General features: G+C 36.5%; 1 protein-coding gene across 6 annotated transcripts in view; it reads right to left on the reverse strand.

The window, feature by feature from the left end:
• TRPC1 (transient receptor potential cation channel subfamily C member 1) overlaps positions 1 to 14,967 on the reverse strand; it is a 70,126-nt gene that overhangs the window by 8,406 nt on the left and 46,753 nt on the right. For all 6 annotated transcript variants that reach the window (XM_036096331.2, XM_036096333.2, XM_036096332.2 and 3 more), the window contains 2 exons: positions 8,718 to 8,857; positions 6,872 to 7,015 (listed from right to left, as the gene is read on the reverse strand). In XM_036096331.2, the coding sequence (XP_035952224.1) occupies positions 6,872 to 7,015; positions 8,718 to 8,857 (284 nt within the window). The remainder of the gene's footprint in view (positions 1 to 6,871; positions 7,016 to 8,717; positions 8,858 to 14,967) is intronic.

Consider the following 14,967-nt stretch of genomic DNA (forward strand, 5'->3'; position numbering starts at 1 on the left):
ACTGGAGATTTATCCTTAGGAAGTAATTTAAAAGAGGCAAAGTCCTCTACACAGAGTACTGTGTAGAACAGCAAAAACATGCCAAATGCCTGAGAGGGCAAAGACTGGTATCGTTAGGGTTCACAGCAAGTGTTAAATTATAAAACTTGCTAACGAAGCAATAGTAATGACAACCTCTAGTCATTCTCCGTCCAAATCTTTCTCCAGAAAAAGCCATAGTTACCTGTCTAAAAGTTCTTTAAAAAAAAAAAAAAAGATTTTTATTTATTTATTTATGAGAGAGAGAAAGAGAGAGCACCCACACGAGTGGGAAGGAGGAGCAGAGGGAGAGAGAATCCCAAGCTGATTCCTTGCTGAGCACCAGCGGGGCGTGAGAGGCTCGATCTCACGACCCTGAGATCACGACCTGAGCCAAGATCAAGAGTCGGACACTTAACCGACTGAGCCACCCAGGCACCCTACCTGTCTAAAAGTTCTATCTAATCAAGCATTCATGCTCAAAACCTCTTTTGCATGTATGATAATATTCAAATTCCTGGCACAGAGAACTTCAGAGTCCAGCCCAGTCTATTTTTTCAGCCTCATCTCCCCAGTGGCCACCCACTGTCTAAGTACAAAAGACATCCTGTCTTGTCTGAGCATGCCATGCTTTTAGGACTCCATGTTTTCACACATGTAACTCCCTGGTCTTTGCCAGGCAAGCTTCTCATCCCTTCAAGGCCCAGATCAAATGTCACCCTCTCTAAGAAGCTTTCCTGACTCTCTCCAAGCACTGCCTCATTTTCCTCCAAAGTGCTCTGTCCATAATCTCTAAAATACTATTTTTCACTTTACACCAATATGTATGTTTGTATCTTCTAGTAGTCTTTAAGAGCAGGCACAATGTCAGTAAACTCCAGAGCCCAGCATATTAGTTAAAATGTTGAACACATAACTACTTTTTATATGCCTTTTTATACAACTCTACCATTTTCCAAGAGGTATCATGTATTCTTATTTACCTTGCAGTATGGGAAAGGCTAGTATTATCTCTATTTTTCCAAGTGACAAACTGAAGCTCGGGGAGATTTAGTGAATTGCTCAGGGTAACAGAACTAATAGATGGCAGAGGTAGAATTCAATTCTCACTTCTTGCAAAAGATTTTGTGAAACATCACTTTGTGGTTTTTATCATAGCTCTCCCATTAAAAATTTGGGGCTGTGTACAATTTAGAAGGATTTCGTTCTCATGTAACAGTTCCCCCCACACAGCAGGCTTATTGACTTAATGCATGAATAAATATCGGGAAAAAACCATAATTGTTAATTAACATTTTGCACCAAGCCTTTTTTTCTAACACTATGAGCTGGGCCTTAGTTTCCTGAGCTATAAAATAAGGGATGGTCATGTGCTACATCAGACTCACTTACCTACATGCTATTAAAAATTTGCCAGACTTTATTCCAATCTATTTAATCAGTATCTCTGAGGGTAGGACTTAGAAATGAAGGTTGCATATGCTCCCCTGGTGATTCTGACTGAGCCTCACCAATTTGGGAATTCCTAGACTACATGACCTCTAAGTTTCCCTCTAACTGTAACATTTATGCTTCTTAAAAGAAAAGTATCTATCCCCAGTATACCCTAAAATGCAAGGTACCTGAAATCGCTCTTTAGTCATTGCAAAGGACAACAATATGCCATTTCTGTGTTACAGACCAGTAAATCAAATCTAATAATTATTCAGTAAAGCCAAATAATTCCCTAGGAATAAAGTATGCACTCATGTGTCAGACACTACATTTACTTTCCAAGTTTCCTTGTATTATGTTTCAGGTCTGCCACAGTTAACTCTACTAACTATAAAGGGAATGGAAGAACGGATCTAATCATTTATGTAAAACTCATCATGTGTCAGGGACTCTGCTATGAGATGCATCTTCTACATACTGATCCATTTAATCCTCATGACAATGATACGGAACCTGAGACTCACAGAGATGAAGTAGCAGTAAGTTACCGAACAAGATTTTGAACCCAGCTGGTTGGTCCTGTCTTGTCCTTTCTGTCTTACGACCCACTACAAGGGCTAAAGGTTGTTTAATTTATTTGAAACACATGGAAAAACCAGGAAGACTTTTTGAAATCTGTAAATTATTAAAGGCTACCCAAAGAAGTGTTGTACAATAAAAGTTAATGAGAGAATCATATTACTCTGTAGCATTGAAAACAGAAGGGCAACTTAGCCGAGTGGTGAAGATCATTAGCTCTGGAGCCAAACCACCTGGGTTGGAATCCCAATTCAGCTACTTACCAGCTGTGTGACTTTGTGCAAGTTACTTAATGTCTCTATGCCTCAGTTTCTTCCTCTGTAAAATGGAAATAAAAGAGTCTGCCTCTTAGAACGGTTGTGAGGATTTAATGAGGTAATAAATGTAAATAAAGATCTTAGAATAGTATCCACAGTAAGGGCTCAAATGTTAACTGTTATTATTACAATTGCCACCTTTATTTTTAGATTCTATCTTCATGTCTTTTTTTTGTTAAAATGTAAGCATTACTGATTTAGGCCCAACCATGACTCATATCTGCTGAAGTGTATTAGCTGACATCCTTCATAAAAGCAGAAGAGCTAACTTCAAAGAGCAGGTTGGTCTGTGGATTCAGAGAGACTCAGGTTCAACTCTTGACTCTACCTCTGTCTAGTTCTGTGAACTACTGAAACTTTCTAAGCCTTAGATCCCTCATTTGTAAAATGGAAATAAAAAACAGCAAGGGTTGTGATGAGGATTAAGTAAGTGGAAAACAGCACAGTGCCTGGTCCACATGAAATGTCCAACAAATGTGGTTGCTGAACATATTTTGAACAAGCAGCTCCAGGGACAGCTAGGATATTGTCCTATTTCTCCATCAGCTTTTTTCTTTTCACATACCCATCAGCACTTGTCTCTACTGAAGCCCATTCTAACCAGTTTTTCAATTCAGTTTAACAAACAGTAAGTAACTACTATGGCAAGGCAGTGAGTAAAGTGCAGATGAAAAAATAAAGATGTATTCCCCATCCTCAAGGATTTTTTAATTTAGTAGAAATAACATCATCTAGAATTTAAGACAAGCTAAATTCTAATTGTCTTACAATCAAGACAAGCTTTACGAAATGCTCATTAGAGGTTCAAGGTATCAAGTTCACTGGATGGAGTTATTCATTAGCAGGAAGCAGGAGTGTAGGAATGGATTTTCCAGTGGCAAGAGCCCTGAAGCTAGCACATGTTACTTCTCCCTGGGACACCCTAACCCACCTCCTTTCAACTCATCTTTCAAGACTGACTTCCAGTGTCATCTCTTCTGGGAAGTGCCTTAAACTGAAGTGAGTGCCCCTTTTCTGAGCTATGACAACAATTACCACTGTAAATGTCATGCTTGCTGGTCACCCTCAATGCACTGTGAGCTCCTTAAGGAGATATTGGAGCTTACTCATTTTAGTGTTCTCAGTGTCCAGGACCTACCAGGCACTCAATAAATGTCTGTTGAATAAATAAATAAAATTTCAACAAGCAGAGGGATGGCTGGGACATTCTAAACAGGGTAATAACATAAACAATGACATGGAAGTGGAAGAGCATGGGACATGTGTGAGATTAGTGACTGGTCTTGGCCGAGATGGAGAAGAATTTCAGGAAGAGACAGAGATGAGTACAGTGAGAGATGGCTACAAAGTAAGTAGGGCCAGACGTAGACAGTCACCTTCCAAAGTCTACCTACAACACAAGTTACAAATTTAATGAACATAATCATTTTAAAAATGTCAAGTACTAGAACAGAGAATTCAATCACTGCTGAATATAGAACCATTTTATATACTCTACTATATGACATTCCTGTGACCTTCATTTGCCTAGGATAGTCCCAGTTTCCACTTGTTTTCCCAAGTTAGTATTCCCCAAAGTGTCTCTATTCAGATGATAAAATATGGTCATTCTGACCAAGGGAGAGATCTGTACCCCTAACACAGGTTATATATCCAGTTAAAATAAAGTTCTGTCAACTTCTAAATCTGCAGAAATTTGGAAGGAAAAAATGTTAGTATATGGAGATAAATTTAACAACCAACTCCAGTAATCACATAAAAACATTATCTGACATAGCAGGTTATATACATAAAGGAAAAAATACTACACTTTTGCTAAAATAATTAACTTACTGTCAATTTTCTTTTTGCATTTCTTTTAGTTTTACATTCATAACTGAATCATTCCATTTTAATTGAGTTCCTTATGATGAACAAAATGGAAAAATGTATTATAAATCTTCTAGTTTTTTCTAGAATATTTTGGCAGAATTATGCAATACAAATCTCTCATGTTAGTAAGACTACACTGGAAAACAAATGTCTTTATTTGAAAATTTCTTTAAGTAAAAGCCTGAAAATATGAATCTACAGATTCCTATTCAATATCTATTTTTTGCCCTCTTCCTAACTAACCAGACCTTGATTTCTTGGGGGGCAATATGCTCAATTAAAAGTACTCATCTCCTCAGACTTCCTGTAGCTACAAATAACCATGTGACCAAATTCTGGCCAATGAGTTATAAGTGGAAACATTTGGTAGGGCTCCAGGAAAAATTATTGCTCTCTTGATAAAAAGAGAAAGACAGCTGGCCCATGCTTTCTGTCTTTTGCCCTCTGCCTTTCCCCCTTCTTCCTGCAGGATATAGACTTGATATAAGACTTGGAGCTTGCTTTGTAATACCATACTAATTCTATTTGTATTTCCAAATCCTTCAGTTCTGAGACTAGCCTACCCCAGCAATGGCTGCCTGAGGAGAGGGCAAAGGGAGTACTAAATGAAAAAGGTACCAAGAAACTTTTTGGGGTGATGCACATGTTCTCTATCTTGATTATAGTGGTGATGAAACAAATTTACACATTTGCAAAACTCATCAAGTTAAGATGGGTGTGTTTTACTGTATGCAAAACTCATCAAGATGGGTGTGTTTTACTGTATGCAAAGTGTACCTTAATAAAGATAGTTTTTAAAAAATCACTTGCTGAACTAAATCATAATATTTAAGCATATATTATGATTAACCTGCAGACTTTCTTAAAAAATAGGAACACAATAAATATTTGTTGCCTTCACCTAAATTATGTGTAGTTCTATGGCTATTAGGATAGTATAAATTATCATGCTGGAGGAGAAAAACACACACAACATCTGAAATGACAAATACCCACTTACGCAGTATTTGTATACACAACTATAGTTCTTTTGGGAAGAGACTAAGTCAGAAGACCCGACTCAACATTTCTAAGAGAAACAAAGCGATAATTCACTTTTTCTTTTTAACTCTCTGTAGAAATCTATAAAAAAATTTTTCCATATAGAAACTTGGTGATACCAACAGTTTTCAGCTAAAAAAAAAAAAAAAAATCAACATGCATGTAAAAAATACTGTTGAATCTTGACTAAAACATTCATAGAAGATATTAGTGGCAAAATTAAATCAAAATAACAGATAGTCTAAACCAGTGTTTCACATACTATTGCTTTGGAAAAAAACAGAGACTTGAGCATATCTAATGAAAATTGGGTATGACATTAAATGAGTTTATGTAATGATCCTTTGAACAAGGTTAAACAAGTTTCTTTACTTCTTTCTCATAAGCTTTAATGTGATAATGTGCACTGTGAATTCCCAAAAGAGTTATATGGAATGCAGTGTGTCTGACTTATTTCAGTCAGAGCACCTCATAGGACTTGGTTAAGGAAATCACACTACAGGAAACACTGTTGCAGGATGATAGCACAAGCCAAATCAAATCAAGTTTTTCATATCTCTATTTGGAGAAGGTAATTATGCCCTCTATTTAAAACATCTCCTTTAAAAATGTTTTTAAAAATCTACATTCTTGGGATGCCTGGGTGGCTCAGTCAGTTAAGTGTCTGCCTTCAGCTCAGGGCACGATCCCAGCATCCTGCAATAGAGCCCCACATGGGGCTCCCTGCTTGGCGGGGAGCCTGCTTCTCCCTCTCCTCCTCGCTTGTGCTCTTTGTCGCTCTCTCTGTCTCAATCTCTCAAATAAATTAAAAAAAAAAAATCTTAAAAAAAATCTTAAAAATCTACATTCTTAGTAAATTTTAACTTACTGAGAAAAAATTAATATTTAGAGCTAGTCATGTAGCAAAGTTGATCCCCACCTCCTAAAAACAATCATTACTACAATCTGTGGGGTAAATTCAACCAATTATGAGTCTTTTCTTTAATGTAAAGAGACCTAGAATTTAGTGCTGGACTCTCATGATAATAATCATACTACTCTGAACAAATCACATACCATCTCAAAAGCTCAATTTCTTGAGCTATAAACTACTATAAAGTATAAAGCTGGGCCATATGAACTCTATGAAACTTGTTAGTTCTAAATATGCTATTTTCCAACTTATTACATTTAATATTTACTAAACAAAGTGAAAGAGTATTTTAAAAATATAGCTTATTTATTTTCAAAATCATCATTAAATATGAATTCTTTTTGCACAACACCTCCCTCATATTTATCACTTAAAATTTTAAATATGAGATTGATTTTGGTAAAAGCAGATTTTCATGTTCCTCCATTGTCTGAAGTAAAACTATATTTTAAACAAATCTACATCTGTTGGCTGCAGGACAATGGGCCAGAGCTTAATAAAGTTTGAATACTTGAAAGCAAAAGATTATCATTCAGCCAGAAGCAAAGCAGATGAAAATGCAGTGTCCTCTCAACTGTTAATTATTATCAAAAGCAAAGTTTAACATCATGAGAGAACAATGTTCCAGTGGACCAACAGCAAAATATAATAATAATGACATTTAACAAATATTCTTTAATAAGAATTAATTATTTACCTGTAACGGACCCAATATGGAGCTTGTTGTATACATAAAAAAGAGACGAAGATAACTCAGAACATTTGCAAATGCAAAAAGCCCTTCCGCCACCAGAGTAGGATGGAATGCGTCCCAGTCCTTCCGGTCAGCAAAATCATGAAACTAAAGTTAGGAAGAAAAAGCCAAAGGTAAATAGGTCCTTCAGTTTAGGAAAATAAAAATAAATATTCTGACTATTGAAAGAAAACTAATTATTTATACCTCTTTCAGGGGTTCTCCTTTTATGTTTTGTAAAGTCCTCTTCTTTTAAGACAAATAACATTATTTTAACTAAATAAAAGATCTTTACATATGTGAGGCAATATCACTTACTCTATATAAAGAGGTTTTCTCAGAAACTCTTAGGTTTTAAAAAATTAAGCAATTTTTTAAAAATGTCATTAAACTTTCTATCAATGAAATGTTTACTGGTTTTCCTTAAATTCTACAACACAAACTTTAAGTATTAAGTAAAATTTAAGTATGTTTGCTCTCAGTTAATTAGTTATCATATTAAATTAACCTAGCCCTTTAACTCAGGTTTCTAGAATGAACCCTAGAAGTTCTTCTCCCTTCTAAATACTAAGAAAGAGAGTTCATTATTATACCCAGACACAGAGTGGCCACATGTTCTAATTGCCTGGATAGTCTCAAATTATATACCAGTTTTCCTTGCATAATCATTAATGCCCCATTTCACTCTCAAAGTGTCCTGGTTTGGATAAAAAATTATATGAGCACCCCACTTCTAGAACTAAAGAGACTGGTGTCAAGACAAAAATGACCCTCAACCATTTATCTATGTATGACCAATTTTTATTTTCTTAGTAATTGCACAACTCTGGTCACTGAAAATGCCTTACAAACATGTTCCATACTACTGATCATTTAAAGGAATAGATTTTTTTAAAATAAAGTAAAATGACATAAGATAACCAGTTTTTTTTTTTCTATAGTCTATAAATTAGTTAAAAAAAAAAAAACAAACAGAAAATATATCTCTCAGTTCTTTGACTGTGACGCCTTAGAAGAATTCTAAACTCAGGGCTTAAACAAAGATAGTTAACATAAAATCTGTTACCTTTTCTGGGCTTAGAAGAGCTTACGTCTTCATAAAATTATAAGATGTGTATAAAACTAAATTTTTGTCAAATTCCAAATTTTAAAAATAGAGACATCAAAAAATTATCACACTTATGTCACTTTTTAAGCTATGGAAGACAATAATCATGATTTGGAATGTGGTAAAACACTATAGAATGAATTCTTAAAGATCAACTTTTTTCTAGCATGCATAAAGATAACTAACACTAATCAATTTCAGTAACTTTGTGTTCTCATTTTAAGTATATATACACATTAATGAGGTAAATGAACCTAGCTCAGATATAAGGAATCGGCATTTGGTAGAAAGAAAATGCCTAGACAGACCTGGATTTAAATCCAGTCTTGGTTTCTTACTGTGTGGTCTTGGATAAGTTATTTAATATCTCTGAGCTTCGTTTTCCTTATTTGCAAAATGGGGATAAGGACATCTGTCTCATAGAGTCCCTGTGAGGATAAAATGAGATAAAGTATAGCAAGTATCAGCCATGGTGCCTGGCACATAATAGGTAACCAACATTAAAAGGTAATTAACATCCTTCAAACTATCGGAAGGCAGGAAACAATGCACATTATTCCCTTACACCGGAATAGATTTAAAATGAAAACACATCAGATACAGATTTGGGCCAATGTAACTCTGAGTTATACAGATACCATATCTCAGGTTTTTCCTAACAAACCTTCACTTATATCTCCAATTAACATAGCTAATAGTCACCTTGTTGTGAGCAACCACTTTGAGGGCAAAAGTTGCCAAATAAAGTGAATTCATGACAAAACTGAGTTGATTACGGGATTCTTCCAGAAAGTCTTCCAACCCTTCATACCAGAGTCTTTTAATGTCTGACCAAATCATCCCTAAAAAAAGGAAGGAAAAAAAATCAAATAATGCTCTTAACTCAATAATAAACTGAACACTACTTTAAAACTCAAGATATTAAATAAATAACACTCGTATCAGCTATAGCTTCATTCAGAAGAAAAAATAACTTTTTAGTAAAAAGTTCTCAAAATTTGAAAGAAAATAACTATAAGTTTTATATGACAGTATCTTTCTCATAAAAGAATTTTAATAAATGTGAAACAAGCATAAGAAAACAAATAAACTGATGCTAAACACCCACACACACCCACACACACCCACAAAGGCTCAGTTCCTGATTCTTTTCTTTTCTCTATTATGCTCACTCCTACAGTGACCTCATCCAGTCTAATCTAATGGCTTTAAATACCATCTATGGGCAGATTTTCAAATTTATCTCTCTAAACTCAATCTGTATTTATAGAATTAATATCTCTAACCCTCTCTCCTAAACTCAACTTGTATACGAACTTGACTACTCTACATCCCCAATGGGATGTCCTAACATACCAAACTGAACTCTTAATCTCTACCCCCAAATTCACTGTACCTTGAAGTCTTCCCCTCTCAGTTGATAGAAACTTCATCATTCTAGTGGCTCAATCCAAATTTCCTTGAATCATCCTTGACTCTTATTTCTTTTAATCCACACATTCAATGCAACAGCAAATCCTGTTGGCTCTACTTTCAAAATATATTTAGAATCTAACCCTTGTCACTATCTCTTCAACTTCAAGCAACCATCCTGTCTAGCCTGGATTACTGAAATAGCCTACCTGGTCTCCCTGCTTTTATACTGGTCTCCTTTTTTTTTTTTTTTTAAAGATTTTATTTATTTATTTGAGAGAGAGAGAGAGAGAGCACATGAGAGGGGGAGGGCCAGAGGGAGAAGCAGACTCCCCGCTGAGCAGGGAGCCCGATGTGGGACTCGATCCTGGGACTCCAGGATCATGACCTGAGCCAAAGGCAGTCGCTTAACCAACTGAGCCACCCAGGCGCCCTATCCTGGTCTCCTTAAAATCTATTCTCAACTCAGCAACCGGAGTAGTCCTTGTAAAAAATGCAAGCGTGGAGGCTGAGGTCGAAGAGGTTGCTGCCTGTGTTCTCCTCTAGGATTTTCATGGATTCCTGTCTCACATTTAGGTCTTTCACCAATTTTAACTACTGGGACTTAATCAAGATAAAAAGCTTTTGCACAGCAAGGGAAACAGTCGACAAAACCAAAAGACAACCAACAGAATGGGAGAAGATATTTGCAAATGTTTTATCAGATAAAGGGCTAGTATCCAAAATCTATAAAGAACTAATCAAACTCAACACCCAAAGAACAAGTAATCTAATCAAGAAATGGGCAGAAGACATGAACAGACATTTTTCCAAAGAAGACATCCAAATGGCCAACAGACATGAAAAAGTGCTCAATATCGCTCGGCATCAGGGAAATCCAAATCAAAACCTCAATGAGATACCATGTCACATCAGTCAGAATGGCTAAAATTAACAAGTCAGGAAACGACAGATATTGGCGAGGATGCGGAGAAAGGGGAACCCTCCTACACTGTTGGTGGGTATGCAAGGTGATGTGGCCACTCTGGAAACCAGTATGGAGGTTCCTCAGAAAGTTGAAAATAGAGCTACCCTATGACCCAGCAATTGCACTACTAGGTATGTACCCAAAGATACAAATGTAGTGATCTGAAGGGGAACCTGTACCCCAATGTTTATAACAGCAATATCCACAATGGCCAAACTATGGAAAGAGCCCAGATATCCATCGATAGATGACTGGATAAAAAAGATGTGGTAGGGATGCCTGGGTGGCTCAGATGGTTAAGCATCTGCCTTCGGCTCAGGTCATGATCTCAGTGTCCTGGGATCAAGTCCCGCATCGGGCTCCCTGCTCAGTGGGGAGCCTGCTTCTCCCTCTCCCTCTGCCTGCTGCTCCCTCTGCTTGTGCTCTCTCTATATATATCTCTGACAAATAAATAAATAAAATCTTAAAAAAAAAAAAGATGTGGTGTAAATATACAATGGAATATTACAGCCATCAAAAAATGAAATCTTGCCATTTGCAATGGCATGGATGGAACTAGAGGGTATTATGCTAAGTGAAATAAGTCAATCAGAGAAAGACAATTATCATATGATCTCACTGGTATGTGGAATTTAAGAAACAAAACAGAGGATCATAGGGGAAGAGAGGAAAAAATAAAACAAGATGAAACCAGAGAGGGAGACAAACCATAAGAGATTCTTAATCATAGGAAATACACTGAGGGTTGCTGGAGGGGAGGCGGAAGGATGGGGTAACTGGGTGACGGACATTAAGGAGGGCATGTGATGTAATAAGCACTGGGTATTATAAAGACTGATGAATCACAAACCTGTACCTCTGAAACCAATAATACATTCTATGTTAATCAAAAAAAATTGTAGAGAACTGAAATATCTAAAAAAATAAATAAATAAAATTAACAATAAATAAAGTTCACTTAATAGCTCTCATCAAAAAATCAAACAGTGGCGTCTGGGTGGCTCAGTAGGTTAAACGTCTGCCTTCAGCTCAGGTCATGATCCCAGCGTCCTGGGATCGAGCCCTGCATCGGGCTCCCCGCTGAGCTTCTCCCTCTCTCTGCCTGCCACTCCCCCTGCTTGTGCGCTCATGCTATCAAATAAATAAATAAAATCTTAAAAAAAAATCAAATAAAGATAACACCTCTTGGGGCGCCTGGGTGGCTCAGTTGGTTAAGCGACTGCCTTCGGCTCAGGTCATGATCCTGGAGTCCCTGGATCGAGTCCTGCATCGGGCTCCCTGTTCGGCAGGGAGTCTGCTTCTCCCTCTGACCATAACCCCTCTCATGTGCTCTCTCTCATTCTCTCTCTCTCTCTCAAATAAATAAATAAAATCTTAAAAAAAAAAAAAAAAAGATAACACCTCATAATGGTGCTTAACTGCCCCCCCCCCCAAAAGAAACATAGGATTCAGTTGTGTGGTCCTTCCACTCCATCCTAAGTGTAAACTTACCCCAGATCTCTTTTCCCTTGCTACTGGGTATATGTTTTATAGTGATCCAATAAACCACGTGATTTGAGCATCAAAAAAAATTGCAAGTGTTACTTCCCTTCTCAAAACTCTGAAGTAACTCCCAGAGGAGATAGGATTAACTACAGGTCTGAACTCAATCTATGTTACTGTCTACTAAAGGATTTCCTTGGAAACATACTACATTAAGAAAAATATGGAAGGTCAGCTGTGTTCAACATTGTTATAAAACAACACTGATTGTGGAATTGCATCTGGACTGGGAGGACTCTAAGTGGCCTCACAAACCCTGAAGGTATACACAGCCAAGCCTATAAAAAGACATGTTGAAACTGATGAATCACTGAACTCTACCTCTGAAACTAATAATACACTATATGTTAATTAATTGAATTTAAAGAAATTTTAAAAAATAATTCATAACTGAAGTATATAATAATATAATATCATATATATAAAATCTAGTTTCTCTATGGGCTGCTTGACTACTTATTTGTCCATTCCCCAACAGTATTTTTTGTTACATTAGTGTTATGATTAATATGAGTGTTCCAATTTTGCTATTAAAAAAAATCATTGTCTATATGATTTCCTGGAGTACTTTGAATATGGTAGCTTCTAATATACCTAGTAAGTTTACAGGATGGTGAATCTTTACAATGTCAACTCCTCAGTCAACAGTGTGTGTTTCTTTATTGACTTTAACTCTATTTGTGACATTTAAAAATTTTTTATCTATAATCTTCTTAACAGATTTAAAAAAAAAGACATGTTGAGAAACACAGGCCTCGGCTTCTCTGTGTGATGTCTCTCTTCACTCAAGAATGTGCTTGCAGTGGGAGGAGCTACACTCTTGGGCTTTATGAGGTAGAGCTGCAGCTAGATTTGAGGCTTCTCTAGTTGGGGTAGCCCATGCCCATCCCGTACAACTGAATATGCCCACAATGGGGCTGGGAAACAGCCCCACACTTTTCTAAGAACTGCCAAAAAAGATATATTTGAAGCTGTAATGTTGACATGTTGTACTTTCCTGTCTTGTACCCTTCTACAAAGCTAATAAGTAAACCAGGGCCAGGTTCCCACCTATTGTGTACTGCAAGTGTGAATGTCAACGAGGACCCAAGATCACTGCTATTGATTGTGCAGAGTGGGTGCCGCACCTTCCCTTTTATCTCATGTCACTCAGAGTCAAAAGTAATTTCTTTACCATGACCTGCAAGGCCCTATATCACTTCTCCCCTCTGGCATTCTCTCCTATCCATCTTTCCTTTCACTACTTGTCACACTGGCCTCTTTGCTTCCTTGCCATCCTCTGAACACACAAGGCTTCTGCGTTAGGGTGTTTACATCAGCTCTTCCCTCTGACTGGAAGCTCCTCACCCAGATATCCATTTGATTAACTCCTTTACTTCACGTCTTTGCTTACCACCTACTCTGATCATCCTATTAATAAACTGCAAACCCCATGTCCTCCACTCCCAACTCCCTAACTCTGCTTCTATCTTTCTTTTCCCTTAGTACTTAACACTTTTAAACATTGGGTATAGTGTACTTATTATGTCTATTATTAACTGACTTTATTCACTCCACTTAGAGGAAATTCTTCAAGAGTAAGAATTTTTGTTTTTATTAACCAATGTCCTAAATGTCCTGGATGGCTCCTAATACATAGTGGGTGCTCAAAAAATGTGCTAAATGAATAAATATACACAAATAAAACCCAAACAAATAAACAAACAAAAATCCCTTCCCCTCTTTTGACCAGAAATTCCTCCATAATTAATATATTCCTAGGAGTACCAGAGAACAATATTATATTCTAGGATAGTTTTATGATAAATTCTTTCATAAGATCTTTTTAAGGAGAATAAACAGTAATAAAAAAATAGAGTGCTGCAACATAACATATGGGCGGAGATCAAGTTAAGCCAGTCAGAATCATCCTCTGGCTTACCAGTAAGCAGAATAATTCCCCTAGGAAGCACATGAAGCATTCTTGAAAAACTGTTTATAACATCTTAATTACACAGTACCCATATTTTATGCAGAAAACCATTTTTAAATATTTGCAGATCTGATAGGGAAAATACTTTTAAAAATTCCACTTAGATGAGCTTCTATTTAAAATGAATACATAAAAACTATCTGAAAATGTTAAACCATTCTTTTTTTTTTAACTCAAATACTGTACCACTGAAACATTAAACCGAAACAGATGCTTACAGAAATAAGTGTTTTATTTCTGTAAAATGCAATATTATAACTAAAAGGAACTCTTGACAACAATTACAAAAGGAACTGGACAAGATTTTTGATTAAAAAAAAAAAAAGGCAGCGGGGCCTGGGTGGCTCAGTCGTTAAGCATCTGCCTTCGGCTTAGGTCATGATCCCAGGGTCCTGGGATGGAGTCCCACAACTGGCCTGCCTGCTCAGCAGGGAGCCTGCTTCTCCCTCTCCCTCTGCCTGCTTTTCTCCCTGCTTGTGCCCTCTCTCTCTCTGTCAAATAAATAAATAAATAAAATCTTTAAATATATATATATTTTTTATACTAGCTGTTCTATTATATTCTAACAGTAAAAAATTAAGTAAAAGGATACCACTAATATTCTGTGCATTCATCAACACATTATTTCCATTTACCTATGTGTTTTTTATAATTTAACCCTACTTTTCCTGGAAAGCTAAGGAAAAGAACAAGAAACAAATGTACAAAGTCAGCCATCGTGAGTCAAAAGTCACTGCGTTCACTGCGTGAAATAATACATTGAATGAGGAAGTGCCTTTAGGTAAGCAGGCCAATGATTCCTACATGTTTCCTTAGAGCAAGTTCAGATCTACATATCTAAGGAAACCCAGAGTGATCTAATTACATAACAGGCTTAGAAGATGTCCTTGGCGAGGTTTATTCAGATCTATTGGTTTCAAAGCAGAAGCTGTGCTGAGAAAAGTAAAACACTTCCAGGAATTTTACTAGCTTAATGCACATTACACTCTTCTACTGAAGCAGAATATGGTTAGAAAATTAATCATATTGTATGTGCATGAATATTCAATAATGTCATT

The sequence above is a fragment of the Halichoerus grypus genome, chromosome 1 (genome assembly GCF_964656455.1).
Source record: "Halichoerus grypus chromosome 1, mHalGry1.hap1.1, whole genome shotgun sequence".
In the NCBI taxonomy this organism is placed as follows: Eukaryota; Metazoa; Chordata; class Mammalia; order Carnivora; family Phocidae; genus Halichoerus; species Halichoerus grypus.